Here is a 20,033-nt window from a genome sequence, read left to right on the forward strand (position 1 = left end):
CCTAAACATACTATTTTGAGAGTGATTTGAAATGCTGGAGGCCTCAGCAACAAGGGGACACTGCTCTCTGATGGGTTTAGCGGTGGGAGAGCAGCAGAGAGATGGAGGAAGGAATAATAATGATGCTTAGCAGTTTTATAGCCCTTTACATTTCCAAAGCATTGCACCAACATTATGGAAATGAGGGGGAGTGGCTGAAAGAGGGGAGTGGGGGGATTAGGGTGGGGGAAGAGGACTGTTGAGAATGAGAAGCAAGATGGTTATAGGGTCTGATCCCAAACTCAGTGAAGTCAATGGACTTTAGATCAGCCCCATAGTGAGAGAGGGAAGCAGGGGGATCTGGAATGGGAATTAGTAAGGAAGGCATGGAGGATGGTCCAGTGGTTAGCATGTTAGCCTGGGAGACCTGGTGACAATTCCCGTTCTGCCACAGACTTCCTGTGTGACCCTGGGCAAGTCTTTTAGGGCCAGATTTGTAAAGGTACGTCGGTCCCTACAGATGCAGAGAGGCCCCTGGTGCGATTCTCAAAAGAGTCTAGTCCCATAAGGCTCGACGGGAGTGATGATTTTCAAGATCCCTTCACTTCCCTGTGAAAAAGCCATCGACTTTGCTGGGTTTGGGATCAGACCCTATAACCTTCTCATTTCCCATCCTCAACACCCTCCTCCCCCACTTCCCTCTCTTAGCCACTCCTTTTTATTTCTGTAGGTAGCTAAAGACCTTTACAATTCTAGCCCTTAGTCTCTTTGTGTCCCCGTTCCCCGTCTGTACCAAAGGGATCATAGCACCAGCCTGTCTCACAGGGGTGCGGAGAGGATGAGTATCTGAAAGATTGTGTGGTGTTCAGATTGTACAGTTATGGGGGGGGCACATAAGGTAGAGAGGAGAGTATAGATTATGGGGTGGAGGACTGGTGAGGAAGAGGTGAGACACGAGGGGGAACAGACGCAAGGGCGGGGGGGTTGGTGAGGAGGAAGACAGATTCGAAGGGGAAGCTGGTGAGGGAGGGACGTGCTCCTGCGACACATTCTGTTGTTGACGTAAACTCTTTGGTTGGTTAAGACCTGGAAATGCGCTTTTGCTCTTGTCAAATAAAAGCAACGTGCAGGCTCCTCTCCGCACTGACTCCCTGCCTCGTGCCGTGTGTTCGGGGCAAAGTCGCGGGGGAGGCTCCGCTGTGGGCGGGGCGGCTGTGGGGCCACGCTGGGCAGCAGGGCTCCCGCCGGCTCAGAGAGGCGACAGGGACCAGACCCCGACCCCTGGGGCCTGGCTCCTGGCTCTGAGCCGCAGTGGGTGGGTGCATGGCACCGGGATGCGGGGTCAGACAGTCACTCGCAGCCCAGGCCAAGGGCAGAGGCCTGTGCCACGTGCCTCCCCCCACTAGGGGGCGGGCCAGGGCGCTGGGCGGATCCAGGCAAGGGGACAGCGCCCCGCCCAGAGCATTGCGGGAGAGGGCGGGGCCTAAGGCGCACTGTGGGCGGTGTCCCGTTGCTGTGGTAACCGCGCGACCCAGCCCGCCTCACCCGGAAGCGGAAGTGGGCTGAACCCGGAAGAAGCCGGGCGGCGGAGGGAAGCTGGCCCCGAGCCGAAGGGGAGGATGCCGGCCGTGCCGGGGAAGAGCCGCTGGGCGGGGGCCTGGCCGTGCGTCCCCACCGCCGCCTTCCTCACCGCGCTGCTGTCCCTGCTGGCGTCCGGGCCCGGCCTGCTGCCCAGGGCTGGGGCCGCCGAGCCGCCTCCCCCCTCCGCTGGCTCGCTGCGGGCCGGGCCGGTGCGCGCCGGGGAAGGTGAGGAGAGCAGACCTCCCGCCTGCCTGGGGTCCGCCCGGTCCCCCCCTCTACGGGCCCCCGGGAGCTGCTCCCCAAGGACTCCCCACCTCGCGTGTAGCCTCCTCGCCCGCTGCGCCCCGCTCGCTTCTCTTGGGACCCCACCCCCAGGGCTCATCCCCAACCTCCAGTACACCCGCCGCCACGGGGCACTCCTCCCTCCTGGTCCTGCCTGCTGGCAACCTCCTTCCCCTTCCTGGGTCCGCCTCCCTCCCTCCTCGCCAGCTGTAGAAATCCGCCAGCCGCGGGGTGCCTTTCCGGGCGCGCCCCTGTGCACCCCCATCTTCTTCAGAGGGCCGCCTCGTCGCCAGGAGCTGTCTCTCTCCACCCACAGCTGCTGTACAGCTGCATGATACTATTGGTATTTTCTGTCCTACACCCTTTCCGTACACCACCTCTGTCACACACCTCTCCCCCAGGTCCTTTCTCCTGCTGGAACACCGCAGCCTCAATGGAGAACGCGCCTCATGTGGGGACCTATCCTTCTAGGTTGCAGTGTTCACACTGTAGAAGCTGGTAATTGTCAGGTGAAGGGAGAGTTCCTGAGTTCCACAATGTTCTGGTAGGAGGGTGAGGTTAAGATCTCAGGTGCTTAAAGGTTCTGCCCTTCCATTCTTCATACTTTTCCCCACATACCCTTTTGTTCAGGCCCCAGTCCCCATGTTCTCCACCCCCCAGTACTGAATGACTTTTGTGTTTCTGCTCTGGTTAACTGAATCTGTCATGTACTCTTCTTACCTTCTCTTTGGTCCTAACTAGTTATATCAGACAATATTCTCTTTCATTTTACATATTATAAGAATCTCAGAAGTTAGGATGGGAGGAAGACTTGTTGGGGCACCAAATCCTACCCACAGATTGAAAGTTGTATTGGTTTGACATCTATGACTTACTATGTTCAGTCGCAGCCCAGTGCTGAAGTGAGAACGGATAGTCTGAGGGCCCCATGCATTTCTAAGGTATGATATCTTACAAACCTGTCAGTATCCTTCTGATGGGCCAAAGAAGAAATATCAGCTACTAATGTGTTACAGTTGAAGTGAAAGAAATAAGACCATGATTAGATTGATGTGATTTTAAGGTCTGGTGCGCCTCTTACCCTGACAAGGCTAAAAACTTTTTGGCAAGACCAATTCAGGTATTTCCGGACCATTACACTTTCCCAAACGCTGGTGCTGGGCCAAGGAGCAGAAAGAAAACGTCCCAGGGCTAGCACAGCACTAATCCTGACTGTAGTTGGTTCTTTGTCCAGGCTAGATTTAAATGCCCCAAGCTGTCTGTCTTCCACTCCATTCTGTGGAAGATTTTTCTCCAGCCTGATAGAATTAAAAATTAAAATAAAAAAGTCCTGTGGTTCCCTACTTTATTTTCTCTTCTTCTGATCAAACTTAACATAGTAAATGACCTAAAGCAAACTCACTGCTGTCTGTACCTCTCTAAAAGGACTGTCTGCTCAGTTCACAGACTGGTGACCTATATCTTTGTCTATGAAGATCTGATATCCCTGGTATGCAGTGGTGTTATCATCTGGTACTTTGCTGGCAGCTTTGAGAAGAACGTAGGCACAGTGAAGCAATGCTTCGTCACCTTTGCCTTCGCCATTTCTTCGGCCCTGTTGTATCTCTTATTTGAGGCTGTTGTCTCTGGGGTGTCAGAGGTGGAAGATGCCAAAGGATTTACCCCAGTTGCTTTTGCCATGTTGGCAGTGTCCACCACGCGTTCACGGATGCGAAGGGCACCGCTCTTTGGGGTTAATGTTCCCATGGTGCTTGTGCCCTGGTTAATGCTCTGCGTGGCCTGGTTCATTCCCCACTCCTCTCTCCTGAGTAACGTATGTGGCCTCATAGTTGGGAAAGCCTGTATCCTTTCCAAGTGTGATGACTTGTTTAACCAGTGAAGAGAGCATGTGGGGAGCCTGACTTGTGATGGGGAAGGAGTAGGAAAAAAATGCTAAATTCTGATTGCTTAGGCTCGCTGACTTTTTGTTGTGCTGGTGCATGGCTTTCTGTCAGCTGTTAATATATATGGAAGGGACCCTGAAAGGTCATGGAGTCCAGCCCCCTGCCTTCACTAGCAGGACCAAGTACTGATTTTGCCCCAGATCCCTAAGTGGCCCCCTCAAGGGCTGAACTTATAACCCTGGGTTTAGCAGGCCAGTGCTCAAACCACTGAGCTATCCCTCCTGCTTAGTGGGTCTTAGGTTTATTGTTGCTCAGAGGGGCCTGATCCTGCTCCCGTCACTTCCATTGCAGTCAGTGAGGCTTTTGTGTACACAAGGAATGCGCTCTGGAGAGTCATGGTGCTCCGTCGGTCTGAAAACTCAGGGGGCTAGAAGAAGCTTTTTCCAGCCATTCTGCCTTGAGAGAAACCTTGGTTTGGTGGTACAAAGGAGGTGTATTTAGAGTGGTTACATGTAGACAGTTAATTCTGTTCTGCCTCTCTGTTCGGAACCTTCCGCAGTCTTCCTTAACATGCTGCTAAACTCAGATGGTCTTGGCTATTGCTTCTGTTTGGATCTCCCGGAGTCGGTGATATCTAAGCTGGATCAGAAGCTCCCTTTCAGCCTGCTGAAGAGAATACCAGGGCTGAAGTATATTCCAGGGTCTTTAGCAGAGAGACGAGCCTCCCAGAGTAGGAAGTAAGTACATGAACTCCAATAACACTCCTTATAATCCCAAAGGGAGGCTGCAGCTGGGTTGTGTAGGGAGTGTGCTCTGACAAGTGCTGGTGTGAAATGATCTTGCAAAGCTATATCATGATCTCCACAGTATTGTCTCCCCTATTCAGGGGCGGCTCTAGCCATTTCGCCGCCCCAAGCACGGCGGCACGCCACGGGGGGCGCCGGTCCTGCGGCTCCGGTGGACCTCCTGCAGGCGTGCTTGCGGATGCTCCACCGAAGCCGCGGGACCAGCGGACCCTCCGCAGGCACGCCTGCGGGAGGTCCACCGGAGCTGCCTGCCGCCCTCCCGGCGACCAGCAGAGCGCCCCCTGCGGCATGCCTCCCCCAAGCACGCGCTTGGTGTGCTAGGGCCTGGAGCCACCCCTGCCCCTATTAGAGGAGGGAGTGGAATCTAATGATTAAAACATTACACAGGGAATCAGGACGTATGGCTTTCATTCCTGGCTGTGCTACTTGACTGGTGACCTTTGGCAAATCACTTAGCCTCACAGGAATGTTGGGATACTGGACTTACACAGCACTTTGAGAGTCCTCTGATGAAGGGCTTGATATAAGAACCTGGTATCAGTTAAGTTGTCATTGCCTTCATTACAGAGCACACTCCCAGTGTAGAGGAACGATTTCTCTGCAGAAATAGAGTTCAGGGCCTTCCAAGTCCCTTTATGTCCTGTAGCCGTGAGTGCTCACTTGTCTTCTGATGGATTTAGAAATTAGGTGGAATTTTATCCCCTTCTAAAGCACCTTTACTACCAACATTCCAATCTCAATGGACAGAGGAGGGTTAAACTGCTGTGTAGCTGAAGAACTGTAGTGAGTTCTCTAGCACAGAAGTATTTCCCCATGATTACAGCAGTTCTCTTATGACCAAAGGGGGAAATCTGAGGTATAAAAACATGCCTGTAACAATACCACCTCAGGCGGTGTCACTAGATCTCCTAGGCTAAACTGGAACATGCCCTGACAATGCTTGCAAGGGAGACAACGGGTTTGTATATGTGAAAAGTTGATAGGTGGCGAGCTAGGGTGTGGCTCTACAGTGCTGTAGCCTGCTGTGCACCTGCCATGTGCTAAAAGTTCCGTAGTGGGCTTTGATCTACAGCAGCATGGAACTTCTAGTGCCTGGTAGCAGGGTCCACATGGATAGATAGCGCATGGCAGGTTCCAGCACTGTAGGGTTGCACCCCAGCGTATCATGCGCTCCCTCTCCATAGAGACGAGCCCAAGGAAAGCTGGGGAGCAGGAGGAAGTTTGTACCTCAGGGAGTTATACTGACCCAGTGCCTTTAAGCTCTTTGGGGCAGGGGTTGTCTCGTGCTGTGCATATGTCCTGTGCCTAGCTCAGTGGGGCCAGGACTTCTGTTGGAGCCATGAAGCTACTGTACGATTACTGATAATGATGTCTTTGGTGAAAGCCTTTGCTGTGCTTCTGAAGGCTCTGTGTCTTGGGTGAGCTGAAATACAGACTCTTTTGAGTGAAAGGTGTTAGATAAACATTAGCTATCAATACATGTCTGTGTGGGAAGGTGTTTCTAGGACTTCCCAGATTAACTGAGCTACGCTTGCATGTAACTTTATTTACCAAACACAAATCCTATTCTTATTTCTGCAGCTTAAGTTTATCCCAGTGTAAAGAACCAAAGCAATTTTAAGGTTTTTTGCTATACGTTGTTCCGCTTGTCTGCTAGGATCCAAGTGCAAATCTAAAGTTCACGACCAGACAGAATAGATTTCTATAAAGTTGTATGCTTCTGCGTAATGTTTTGTGGCCCACGAATGCAAGAACCGACATCGAGGTAATAAAGGAACAATCCTTCTGGGTGTTTGGCCGTTGTGGTCTTTGTGACTCCCCATTCTTCCGATTTGATCAGTACTCGCCCTGGAGAATGGGGAGTCACAAAGACCACAACGGCCAAATACCCAGAAGGATTGTTCCTTTATTACCTGTTGGGCAGAGCATCTCCTGGTCCGATTCATCCTGCTGAGTCACATCTCCTGTTAGCTGCTGTTTCTGGATCCCCTCACTCCTGAATTATTCATTATACTAATAACTGCCCCCATAGGTCAGAACTGCCTATTCTCTTCTCCTAAGGCCTTCAGGGCTCAGCAGTGAATAGTTAAAGGAAACACACCTTAAATGGAGGCACAGGAGATGCATACAGAATTCTTACCTTGCACAGGGTTCCATGCATGCTTGTTCCACAAGACTCTGGCCCTGTATTTTCTCCATTGAGAGGTGTGGAAATGTCTCTAGTGGTGGCTGACCAGCCTACTTTTATTTAACTGCTAAGACGTGGTAGCTGAGCTCAGCCTGTCATGATGGGGATTGACTATAATGACCGTTCTGAGTAGTGAAGTCGGCGGGAGGCCTGCCCGACGGGCGCTTGTAGATATTTGGAAATGCCAGATGTGAACACACTGTAATTTTTCTTTCCCCTTTTCTCTTCAGGATTAATCCAGTGCCAGGTTCATACCCCACCCAGAGCTCTTCACCTCCAGCCCTTCCTGTGGTTCAGCTGCAGCACCCCAGTGCCCAGAGCGTGGGATCCTGGCACAACTGCACACCAGCGCACATCCATAGTTTCCCCCCATACCAAACCAACCCTGCCTTCGGGAAATTCTATGTGCAGAGCCACTTCGGTGCCTCACCTGGACACTGCTGCCAACCAGCTGATCCCCACTCCCCCCAAGGTGCATGTCTGTCTGATTCTCGGATACCCATGGGGATGGAGAACTTGGAGGCCAAGTTTCCGTACGCATCAGGTTCCCCTGCAGAGAAAGCGCCAGCTGAGCTTTCAGGAGTCCAAATACACTGATCATCCAAAGAGGAGCCAGGGCCCTTCTCTCGCCGGCCATTGTGTGAACAGCTTGCAGTGGAGTGCTGCTTAGAAAGGAGACTGCTTTAGAAGGATTCTTCTGATTTTAACTGATGGTGCCTGGGATGACTGGTGTCAAATCGGACAGTCGACCAAAGCCCGTGAGTTTTCTGTCCCACTGCAGACTGCTTATAGACCTTTTTTCCAGGGTTCCGGTTCTTTCTTTTATTTATTTTCCTTTTTAATTTTGATACATTTTTTATCTTGGCTGAAGGCTGTGACCATTACCTACCTGTCCCTCATTCTCATGTGGCGTCCTCACTACACATTGTGGCTATAGCCTCATCATTCTCTACTACAGCTAGGGTCCTGGTTACAGCATACTTCTCCCTTGACTCAATTATGCTGTAGTGTAGATGGGCACTAATGGTCAAAACACTGGACTAGTTGGGTTTTAACCTGACTACAGGGACCCTGACTCATTTACAGTTGCAGTATAGCCAGGACCCATATGCTGGGTGTCCGGTCACCTGCCTGCTGTGTAACTGACATGGGTTTAATTTAACAGCAGTGTTTAAATGGAGATGGGGAAGAGAGAGATCTGGTTTTATAGTTACGCCTTGGAAAAGGTTGATGCTGGCATTGTTGCAGGCGGTGTGTCTGAACGGGTTTGTGTCTCCATGTGCATCCATGGGGAAGTTCTGTGCGCTGTGTTACATAGGAGGACAGATAAGATGATCACAGTGGTCCTTTCTGGCCTTGGAATCTGAGCTGAGATTGGGGGGACGGTGGCGTGAACTATATGGTGGCGTTTTCTGCCACGCAGAATAGCTGCTGTTCCATCTGCTAGAGTCTCTAATTAGCATCAGCCATGCGGGCTGCCTTCCCCAATCATGTTGCTGTCACGTAGTCTCCACGGCAGGCACCTACAGTAATTCTGCATGCTGCCCACAATGCCAGCTTTGAGTCATGAGGCTGTCCTGGCTATTTGCAAAAGGGGTGGGTGAATCTTATTTAAGGGATTCAGGATATTCACAGGGAGTATGAGGGTAGACTTAAGCTACTGTATATAAATTAATACATTCCAAGGCTTGAGAAGGGCTTTTAAAATGAACAGGGCTGAATCAAATGGAATTTAGCTGTGACCCTTCTATGCAGCATTTGATGAGCTTTTAGAATGGTCTTTGGTGCCAAAGTTAGTATTGGAGACAACTAACATAAGCAGGGGGTTGTGGGAGGTGTCTGCTAGTTAGATCAGCGTGCTGGGACTCAAAAGATCTGTGTTCTAGTCCCAGCTCTGTCATTTCTCACTGAATTATCCTGGATGGAAAGTTCATTAATCTGTTTGTTTCCCCATCTTTTAAATGGGGATAACTTCTGGCTCCTAGAGGGAGGTGAAATTTGCTTCTTATTTTAAGGTGTGTTGAAGTACTTAGTTTTCACTTCATTCAACATCTTTTCTATCATCGTAATTCACCGTGCCTAACATTGCTATAGGCACCAGAGTAAAAGAAAACTGCACATCAGAGAGAATATGATGGTTTCTATTCTGGTCCGCATCAGGATTCTTGGGTCAGGCGAGAAGGGCTGGATTAGGTGCGAACATCAATATTTATAGATCACCTACTCCTAAATTTTCATCCTGTCAGTGTCTGAAAGGGCAAGGTGCCTTTGTGTTGATGCTCCGCTACCAGCTATTAATGGGAATATCATAGGTGACTGGCAATCACCTTAGGAAGACAGAGACATTGAGAGAAGACTGAGGTACAAACTTAGAAGCTTGTGGGCCAGGGTTGGAATAGCAAGGGGAGTCGCATGGGAAGATGGAGGTCCCTGGGCAGAGCTCTCTGGAGAAGATGTGGCTGGTCACAGAACCTGTGTGTGTCACTGCTGGAGATGGCTGCTGTTACCATCTCGTTCACGAACACCACAATTCACTGTGTGCCACCCCATTTTAAAAGGTGACTTGTGTGATGGCGTACCTCTTCCCTAGGAGCTGGAAGCATTTCTGCTGTGATTGTATTTAATGCAGGGTGACAGATGAGATGCTTTTCTAGAATTTTTGTTCTGATTTTGTTTAAAAGCCTAGAAGAAACACTAGAGATAGGGATAAAATCGGGGGCGGGGGGGGGGGGGGTGACCACTGTCAGTCTCAAACATGCCTATATTTCTACCCTATCATTGGTCACTGACAGGTGTGAGGCCTTTTGCCTACAAACCAATAGGCAATATTCAAAAATATTTCCAGATGCTATAGCATAGAGATGAGCATTGGTACTGGCTGCTTTATATACATTTCCTTGTCAAATGTAACCTTTTAGTTTAATTTGAAAAGCAAACGACTTAGTAGCCTCATCTGATTTCCTGGCCAAAAACAAAACCTGGAGTGTCTTCTGTAATGTCTGGGGATCACATTGATGGAGCCCAGTGAAGGCTGCTAGCTCTGTTAGTTGGTGAAGAGACAGACCCACTGGTGAACATTGGTACTGCAGAGGTAATAGGGAACATTCACCCATCTCGTCATTGCTGACTGCAGTGTCTGACAGACATCATCTAATGGTATATGCTCATGGAAAGGCATATCCACTAAAATACTGACTTGTAAAAGTTGCTCCCATGTCAGTTGCTGTGAGAGCAGTGAAGGACATCCCCAAGGTATAACGAGTTTGCAAAAATTCAGCTAAAAGGTGTTTCCCTGTTGGGTGTAAAGCCTGAGTAAATCAAGCCCTTGCACCAAGCTGGTCAGGAAGCCAGGCCTTTGTTGGACGAACAGGGGACGTGTGCTGCAGCCAAGGAGCCCCCAGCTGTTCTCACTTCCCAGGATCAGGCATGAAGACTGAAGCATCTTCTGAGTGCACAAATCATGCAGGGCTTTGTAGGTCAAAGTCAGCCCTTCCAGTTGCACCTAGAAACTAACTGGAAGTCACTGGTGCAGGCTCTGAAGACAGGAGTTGTGTGCTTTGTATGAGAACCACAAGTGGGTGGCTGCTTTCTTCGTTAGCTGAAATGTCAAGTAGTCTTCAAGCGTAGCTCACTTTGCAGCGCATTACTACCCTTCGAGCTAGTGGTGAAAGGCTGATTAGCTGTACAAGCAAGGTCTGTATTGGAGAGGAAGGTTCACACCCTCCTTGCCAGATGCAGATGAAATAAATGTTGGCTACTGCTGTCAGCTGAGAACCTGCTAAGACCTTCAGCTTGTCAATCATAGTAATGCTAACCATCTCAAGGGAGGGAGAAGAAATCATTTCTGCCTCGACGTGACCTTTATCTTAGCTGGAGTAAGTTACAGACAACTCGTTTTTATCCAAATGCTGATCTCTGCCCATTGCTGCACCATTTCCATCCAACAAGAGGAGACTGGGGAGGGCATGAGTTGGGCCATTGTTTTCTTAACGCATGTGCTTGGATTCAAACACTCTTGAAAAATAAAGGCCTTACCCCTCGTGCCATTCTGCTCATAGCCTGTGCTGATAACTGAAGTCACATGCAGTCAGTCCCATGCCCCCTTGCTAGCTAGCAAACCCATCAGTTTATTAAATCAGTGAACAGAATCAGTGACTCTCTACCAGAATACTTAGAGTGGGCCTGTGAGGCGTGCATCAGCAGGGAACCTTGGGAAACTGATGCAGGGTCCAAGTGGGAGGGAATGTGAGGACGCATGGAAGCTGCATCATGGGTAATGCTTCGGCTTCATGTAACACTCGATGTAGGAAGTATAAGCATTTCAGGGGCTTTCATCCTTAGCTGAAACTATTATTAGGTTTTCAGTGATTAGTTCTTTCCCCAGTTGTAATGTGATATCGATCCACCTACATTGTGTGTGGCTAAATGCACTGAAACCTTTTGAGATCTGGGCTAGGAAGCTGCTCCAGCAAGGCAAAATGTTTTTCTATATGTGTACACAGTATTTTAAAGTATTGGTTCCTGTGTCCAGTGATTTTTCACTGGGTTGTTTACACACTTCCTTCACCCAAAGACCAACCAGACATCTAAAGCCATTGAGCTGCTCCTTAATGAAATCAGAAGCGTCTCCTTTTCCCCGCTCCCCTAACCTTTATTGATGTTAAGTGCGTTCATTTTATTCCCCATTCTCTCTCCTCAGTTCTTCCTTAGTGTTTTTTATTGATTTTCCTTGGACTGTAGTATTGTTGAAGCCTGTGCTGGAAATCCTCTGCTGCTCCATTACCCCTGCTGGCAGCACGTTACCCAAGGAAGCTTAATTTCACATTGGTACCATTGCGCTTATGGATTTTTCTGGCCTCATTTTTATTATGGGGCGGTAAAATGTTGCCCCAGGGAATCTTCACCGGAAAACATGCAAACTGTAAACTCTGTGCATGCCTAGGCCCCTGGCTGCAGCAGTATAGACCCAATACATGCGTTACAGGCAGAAGTAGTGCCAGAAACAACGCTGTTCATGGCCAGCTGGAATCTTGACTTTTGGTACATCATGAGCCTCGCTCATTACTGGTGTCACTCCACTGGCTTCAGAGGCTATCAGCAATGAATTTGGCCCTATTGTGCTAAAACAATCTGATTTATCTGCTTTAGAGGTTCTCATGTACGGAGGTGCAAGCCATGGAGGATCAGTCTTAAGAGCTATGGCATCCAGGTCAGTCCATTCGTGGGAGTAATAACACACATGTAAGCTGCATCTTTGCATAACTAGACCCTTTCTGCCAGGAGCTAGGAAATGACGTCTTATGAAAAAGCCTGCAGGGTGTTTGGTACACACTGCATATTCAAAGGAACATGCAGGGCGAGTGAGTGCCTCTGAAAATGTATTCTCCCATGCCTGTAAGAACATGCACCCAATGTAGCTTCATCAGTTAGACTGAGGAGCAGAGCACGAGGGACTACAGACTCCAACCCAACAAGCACCCGTGCACATGGTCAGGTGAGACGGTAGGGTTGCATCCGTGGAACAAAAGGAGCAACCTTAGTGAATGCACCATAAGGCTGCCGGGTTTGGGTTTTTATCATGGATGGAATGATTCTTTCAATGAAAAACAGCTCATTCTTTCCTGGGCACACAAAGGCTCCTCCAGCTGCCATCTGTGGAGACAGGGACAGAAAGATGAGCTACCATCCACAGAGACTGAGTATGTAGGAGAGAGGGAGTTCTTGTAGTGCTCCCCCTACTGCAGTACAGTTGCTGTCGGGATCAACAGCAGCCAAGTGGGCCATGATGCTGTCAATCGTAGTGATGGTGTTCAGGGTGCTAATCACCAGCCTAACCTATCGGCAGCAATGGCTGGTCCCATCCACTCGCGAATGTAACAGCAGCACAGTCCCAGGGGAGGGCAGAGGGTGGTGGTTGAGAAGGACTTGCTTCTACTGGCAGTGACGGATGGTAATGTCGGAGGCAGAAGGACAAGTACCTCGTGCACTGGCTTTGCAGATGAAGAATTGTAGGCCCATGCTGCTAGGTCCTTGGTCAGATGAGGACAGCTAGCAGCGGATACTACACTCCAGTCAAGGACTGGGGGTGCAGCTGCTGGGAAGAAAACCACAAAGCTCTGAAGTGATGTCGGACCAGTCTAGCCCCAGAGCAGAACCTGCATTCTTAAGGCTTCGAATGGTTTTTCAGACTTAATCTTGTGGTCTCCGCACTCTCTGCCTGAGTGTTTTCACTTATACTAATCCAACCAGTTCTCTCTGAGGGAGCACTACATTGCTGCTCCTGATGGAAAAGCGTACACTAAGATCATTCACTCCCAAGCAGATCCTTACGGGAGTGCATTCTTCTCAGGGATCTAGCAGAAGAATTCACATGGGGGTCTAGTTAATGACTGTTGGGGGTTAGTTTATGCCCGTAAAGTACCCAAAACTCCCTGTGAGACAATTGGAAATTTTACTCTTATAGTTCTTATCTGCAATATCACTAGCATCTACTTTTAAAAAATCATATTTCTTATCCTGGCAACCAGTGTCTCTTATTTCTCCATAATTTGGACAGATCCTGCGCCCCCCGCCCCACCATTCCAGTCACTAGGACATATTCAGCTATATAAAATGTGTAAACCACATCTAGCCAAGCCATCGTTTCTACAGAGCACCTTTCCTCTAAGCAGCCATTTCACTAACATTAGAATTCATCTACCCATTTTGATGCACTGGCTCTACGGGGGACTTTAATCCAGATCCTCAAAGGTAGGGAAGTTAGGAGCCTACATACCTTTGCAGTTCTGGCCTTTCTTGTGAGGTAACTCCCCTCTCTTCATGCGTCACTATATAATGCCTGCATCTGTAATTTTCACTCCGTGCATCTGAAGAAGTGGGTTTTTCACCCACAAAAGCTTATGCCCAAATAAATCTGTTAGTCTTTAAGGTGCCACTGGACTCCTGGTTGTTTCTTCCACTGTCACTATAAAGGGAAAGTCACTAAATCTAAATTCCCCAGGACTGGGTTCAGTGCTTCTTTCCAAATTCCTCACAGCAAAGGGGGAGAGGGACAGAGAATAGGGTCACATGAAGGAAAGAGTGTAAGGCTCGAGGGAGGAGTGAAAGGAATCTGCTGCACTGCAACCACAAGGAAAAGAGGGTAAAAAAAGATCATGGGCCGTAGTATATTTCTTCTCCCCCCCCCCCCCCAGCAGCAGTGCTGGTTGAAAGCTGCACTGCACCGTTTTTTCTCATGGGGGAGCCAGAGAATTAAAAAAAGACACTAATTACTTTTAAAAATAATCTATCCCTGAGATCTGTGGTAGCTCAGTGCTTGTCCCTATCTGTGTGTAAGTGCTGGACTGCGGCAGGGTAATCGCCTCAGTTTTGTCCCTCCGGGGCGTTTCTGGTGGATTTTCCACTCTTCCAAAGGGGATGCCTTCCAGCACACACACCTGGACAGCAAAGGCAGCTCTGAACAGCTCTCTTGTGCCTGCGAGTTTCCGAGCCCCCTTTGTCAGAGTAAAAAGCGACAGAGTCCTGTGGCACCTTACAGACATATTGGATCATGAGCTTTCGTGGCTGAATCCCCACTGCGTCAGACACATGACGGAGCCTGCTTTGTCAGACTGACCTTTGCTGGCTGAGGACAGCTGACCTCAGTGTGTCTCGCTTCCTCTGCTAGGGCCTGAGTGTTCGGGGAGCCCTTCGGGGGGCGAGTGGAACTGGGAACCCACCGATAGCACTGTGTGCACTGATCACATTTACAGGTGTCCCAGGTAGCCAGGGAGATCAGGATTGCGATTGTGGGGTCCTGGAGGCGGGTGATTCATTGTATCACCAGTGCACTGAATCCCACAGGCCACCTGTTCAGGTACTTCCATGGCCCTTGTCTTTGTAGTATCTGAGGCCCAGCTCCTCCAGGCCTTTAGTGCTTCCCAAGTAATAGAAGTAACCACAGCAGTGTCCCCTCTACCACTCCCCCGCTGGAGGAGTGAACCCCAAATAGGATTTTTCCTCCTCCTTCACACCCAGCCTGAAACCTGCCCCTACACTCATTCAAAGCCCTAGTGTCCGGATGCTCCTCTCTTACAGCCACTGGTTTTTGACCCCACTGTCCAGCACGTGGTCCCGGATGGCACAAGGTGAAGGGGCTCAGGCAGACAGATGGGTGGAATGGCGGAGGTGAACAGCACAGATTCTGCCAGCTGGATCAAGGCAATACCGTGGGTGCTGGGGGAGCGAGCACAGTCAGGGTGATGGATGATCCTTGCCACCAAGCGCTGCCCCTCTGGGGAGCTGGTCCCACCCCCTACTTGTGTGCCTAGTGGCACGGCATAAGCTGAGGATTTGCTGACAAAAGAAAAGTGGGGGGGTATGCAGGGCAGCAACCCAGTGCATCATTGCTAGAGGACTGCTGACTTCTAGGTTTGGCCAGGTAGCACAACTTCCATGGGCCAAAGACAGACCAGCCAAGATGGGATGGGGTTGTGGTGAAGATGCTGGACTGAGACCCACAAGATCTGGGTTGGATTCCTGGCTCTGCCACAGATGCTATCCTGGGCAAGTCACTTAGGGCCAGATTTCAAAGATATTTAGGTGCCTATTAATGGAAGTTTGGCACTTTTGAAGCACCTAGATGCATCTTTAGACACTTCAACGCCTTGGAAAATCTGGCCTTTAAGACTCTCTGGCCCAGATCCTCAGACTCCTAATTGCCACTGAAATGAAAGGGCCATAGGAGCCTAAATATTTTTTTTCAGGATCTGCCTTTTGTCTATTTTGTCTATTTCGACTGTAAACACCTCAAGGAAGAGACTGCTATCACTGTAGGTACTATGCCCAGCGGAATGAGCCCTCATCTCTGCTCAAACCTCTAGGTCCCAAACAAACTGCACAAAAAGCACATCCACGTAACTAGGGCCTGACCTAATCCAGCAGGAAATTCAGGGCAAAGACCTAAGACTGGCAGATGAGACAAAGCTGATGACCATGTGTGCTCATTGAAACAGGATGGAGTGGTACGGTACATGCAGTGTCCTGGTTATATTTCTGTCTGGGTAATTAGCACCTTCCCTCCCTGTAATGCTTTGCAGTGTCGGTAAGAAATGGCATTCTTTGCTTTGCTTCCTGGCCTACGTGCAGATAAACAGCTGCCGCCTTCCATTATAAAACTGGCAGTGGCGTGCAACGTGCTTCCTGTCTATGTACAGTATGTAAATGATCTGAGAGCCTTCAGGATAAATGGCGCTACATCAAGGTACAATATTATCCATCATCCGCCTGGCCTAGAGCAACTGATGTGGCTTATTTGCACATTCATCACATTAGCTCTCCCTGCCTCATCTCCACAGCTGGGTCCGTGTATTGTTTTTCAGACTGAGGGCACCCCTGTTCTCTCACTCCCTTGCCCTTCCGTTGCACTAGCGGCATCCATAGAACTTCCTTCCCCTGATTAAAATGAGCCAGGCTGATGGATCTCACCGACACGCACTTGGCTGTGACACAACTTGCCATGCTCAACGCCCAGCCTTCTGAGATCAGGCTTCCTGCACATGCTGGGTCTCCCTTCTTCCACTCTGCAGCTTGCCATGGCCACAGTGCATCGGTGTCACCCCCATGCGTCAATGAGCAAGTGTGTCAATGGTCCTATATATTACAGTAGCACTTATATTATATACATATACGAATTGAGATGAGACCCCCATTGCACCAGGTGCTGTACACACACACAATGAGCCTTTGTCTACACACCCAAGTGGCACTGGTTTATCAGGTTGTTAAACTGGTTTAGTTAAACTGGCTCACAGCCCCATGGGGACACATTTTGGTTTAACTTCATGCAATTTTTTTTGACTGGATGAAGCCAAATCAGAATAAAAAAAACAGGAGTACTTGTGGCACCTTAAAGACTAACAAATTTATTTTAGCATGAGCTTTCGTGAGCTGCAGCTCACTTCTTCGGATGTGAGCTGCAGCTCACAAAAGCTCATGCTAAAATAAATTTGTTAGTCTTTAAGGTGCCACAAGTACTCCTGTTTTTTTTGCGGATACAGACTAACACGGCTGCTACTCTGAAACCAAATCAGAATGAGCCACTCAAGCTGAAATGCAGGCCTTCTCTACATACTAATTTAGATCCAATTAGAGCAACCCCCTGTGTTGACACTCCTGTTTCAGTTTAAGAGTGGCATAGTTCAGTTCAGCTCAAATCTGTTCTTACATCGATTTTGGGGCGTGTCTGCACGACAGAGCCTTTGCTTTGCTGGCAAGGCTCCCTAGTGGAAATGCAGGATAGGCCCACAAAAGTAGTTCTGCCGGCATAGCCACACCACCTCCCTGAACATTAGCTATGCTCTCAAAACACACTTCTCTTAATAGTGTTGTGTCTACACAGGGGTTTTGATGCCACAGCTATGTAGGCTAGGGAGGGTGATTTTCCCCCACACTTGTAGCCAACATAGCTATGTTGGCAAAACTTTGTAGTGTAGACCAAGGGTAAACTAACTCCCCATAAGCCTGGTTTAAACCAAAATACAAGTGTCTATGTAATCTTTTGCCCTAATGTAATAAAAGTGGTTTCAAATCACACCTGAAGTTAAAACAGGTAGAATGCTGCAAGGCCTCAAATTGGTGCTAGTCTGTGGGCAGACCAGGCCTGAGAGACTGTTCCTGCCCCAATGAGCTTCCAGACAAAGGGGGAGAGAGAGGAAATGAACATAAACAAGAAACCGTTTGATTCTTCTGTGCTGGGCAGGACAGAAAGGAGTTTGGGGGTCATCTCGTCAGAGGAGGCCAAAGCTTTCTCATGCGCTCTGTGGAGTTGTTTATCAAGATGGTAAAAGTGGTTTTAGACTCTGGAATGTGGCCTCCTTGGAATGTGCTAGGAACTGGCCTGGGGCCAGCCACGCTGGGGGCTGGGAGAATGTGTTTGGGTGATGGCAGGGAGATTAATATGCAGGATTTGCCATGGAGGAAAGGGGGTGGCTTTCATCTAAAGCCATGGGATTAGCTGTAGCTGCTGGATGTGGTGCAAGTTTGGACTGTTGAGCATGGGTGGGTGATTTTAGGGGGGGGGGGGGCACTGTTTGGGAGAAAAGCATGAGCCCGTGGGTGAAGCACTAGTCTGGCACTTGGGAGAGCCTGGTTCAAGTTCCTGCTTTACCACAAACTTCCCGTGTGACCTTGAGCAGGCCAGTCAGTGTCTCTGGGCCTCGGTTCCTCTTCTGGACAATGGGATACCAGCCCAGCCCTGCCTCACAGGGGGTTGTGAGGAGAAATCCATGAAAGACAGCGAGGCTGGTGATGGGCCATACCTGAGCCAGATACTTGTCACTGAGGGAGCAAGCATCTCCTGGCTCCTCAGCTAGTTCTTATTTACCCTCCTACGGATCCCTCCCCTCACATTGCCAGGGCTTGCGGGTGATGTGTGCTCTGAGCTTCATAGCCAGACAGGGGCTCTCTCTCCTGGGTGAGGGGGGAGCAGTTCTCTCTTCTGCAGCAGCCTGATCCTGTACCACCACAAGCAAAGGGCATTTTCACATTGACTTTAATGGGATCAGGATCAGGTCCTGGTGCATTCCTCAGCCAGAGGCACATTCCACAGCAGCTAGGCATGGGCCAGGCCCTGCTTTTCACATTATGCTTAGTGTGTTAAAGGTTCACAGTAACCCGGTAAAAACACTGAACTCCGGTGCCTGCTGTTGAACCAAGGGCTTGGTCTCTGTTTCCTATCTCACTTGCATGCTGCATTCCAGGCCAGGCTAAATAACACAGGCCTCATGATGGCAGAGGGACAGGGCTATAATCCACCCGGAATGCATCAGAGGCAGGAAGATCACTGTGGTACCTGCCAGACTAGTCTGTGCGACCCCGGCACGCTGCATCCCAAACGTCAGGGGAAATGGAAGGTTCCAGATGTTCCGGTCTCAGAACTTGGTTGAGACGATCCAGACATTCCCCCGACAGCACCGTGAAATGCGAACTGCGAACCGGGCCGCCGGGGTGCTGAGTGCTCACAACGCCGGCAGCACTCGGCACCTCTCAGCCCCAGGCCCGTCAGAGCACTGGACAGATAGTGACAGACAATGGCACCCACAGGATCTCTCAGAGCCGGTTTGAATGAGCCAGGCCAACAAAGGAGGAGGAGGGGGCGTGGTGTGTGGGGAGGCTATGGTGATTTTTATCCCTTTCGTCACCTTCTCCTGTAATGTACCGTATGGCTCTGGCCTTCTATTCCGATCCCTCTGGCAGATAAATGCCTCAAAATATACTCCTAGAGTGTGAGTGGCCTAAGTCAGTTAGGGCCTGTTACCTCCCATTGACTTTTACTGAGACTTTGGCTTCTTAGGGCCAGATTGCGTTGTCGGGTGCCTAAATACCTTTGTCAAATAGGCACCTAGTAGAATTTTCATAAGTACCTAAGCACCTGGGCTTGAAATCAATGGGGGTTTTGAACACCTTGCCAAAGTGCTTATCTCCATCTTTAGGTGCCTAAATACCTTTAAAAATCTGGCCCCTGGTGTCTGTCACTTTGCACATAGGAGTCTAAGTCTTGGTGAAATTCTCCTATGTCATTTAGGTGCCTCTGAAAGTTTTATCCCGTAGCAAAATCTAAGGCATCACTAATGTGAGTTAATTCATGTGGTCATTTTTTATTTATTAGTACAGTACTTTTAATCGTAATCAAGCTATGCAATGGAATCAGTCCTAGGAAGTGTAATAGGTTGGCTTGTCATTACTTTGCGGTGTGCACTGAGGGTGCAGATGGTGACAGTGAATTTGTTAGGAGTGCTAAGTGTGTTGATGGTCGTGGGCAGACGCTCTGGGTCTGGCATTGTGCTGGGTGAGACAGTTGCTCTGGGATTTCCTTGTTTTTCAGTTACTGTGGTGTTCTGAGGTAACAGACTTGCGATTCCTTAACTCTGTGTGAATGAGGTTCCTGGTGGGTGGGGATATTTTCCAGCGAAAGGCACAAACCAAAGCCCCGGACCCAGATTTTCCCCTGTGACCTGGGGAAAGTTTAGATCAGGCTCCAGCCTTCACAGCTTTCGTCAATAATCAGCCAAATCAAAGCCCTGGCCCAAATCTGGGAAAGTCCAGATGTAACCTTTGTGACGCAGCGTTACTACTTTTTAATCCATTTAAGCCACATGGCTAAATCTCAGATCCATGCAGCTGGATAAGAGGAAGGGGAGCAAGAACGGAGAGAGAGGAATACACACCACGTTATTCCCACCTCTAATTTTCCTAGTGTAGCCTGGCCTCTGTTTGCCAGTGTAAGGTCTTCAGGGCAGAGGCTGGTTGACCCGTGTGTATGCATTGTCAGTGCAT

General features: G+C 49.5%; 1 protein-coding gene and 1 long non-coding RNA gene across 3 annotated transcripts in view; one reads left to right on the forward strand and one right to left on the reverse strand.

The window, feature by feature from the left end:
- Nucleotides 1-1,536: 1,536 nt before the first annotated feature.
- RHBDD2 (rhomboid domain containing 2) lies at nt 1,537-11,530 on the forward strand. Of its 2 annotated transcripts, none has more exons than XM_039507699.1 (4): nt 1,537-1,785; nt 3,282-3,683; nt 4,312-4,462; nt 6,950-11,530. In XM_039507699.1, the coding sequence occupies exons 1-4, from the start codon at nt 1,599-1,601 to the stop codon at nt 7,314-7,316; spliced, it is 1,107 nt and encodes a 368-aa protein (XP_039363633.1). In that variant the 5' UTR covers nt 1,537-1,598; the 3' UTR covers nt 7,317-11,530. The 2 variants fall into 2 exon arrangements, with proteins under 2 accessions (XP_039363633.1, XP_039363634.1); XM_039507700.1 differs by lacking the exon at nt 1,537-1,785 and adding an exon at nt 2,058-2,386 and having other exon boundaries at nt 3,268-3,683.
- A 6,565-nt stretch (nt 11,531-18,095) lies between these two features.
- The window catches only part of LOC120387259, a 34,537-nt gene continuing 32,599 nt past the window's right edge, over nt 18,096-20,033 (reverse strand). Inside the window, exon 3 of the long non-coding RNA XR_005590080.1 lies at nt 18,096-18,211. This is a non-coding gene — a long non-coding RNA (uncharacterized LOC120387259). The remainder of the gene's footprint in view (nt 18,212-20,033) is intronic.

This window comes from Mauremys reevesii, linkage group 20 (assembly GCF_016161935.1).
Source record: "Mauremys reevesii isolate NIE-2019 linkage group 20, ASM1616193v1, whole genome shotgun sequence".
Taxonomy (NCBI): Eukaryota; Metazoa; Chordata; order Testudines; family Geoemydidae; genus Mauremys; species Mauremys reevesii.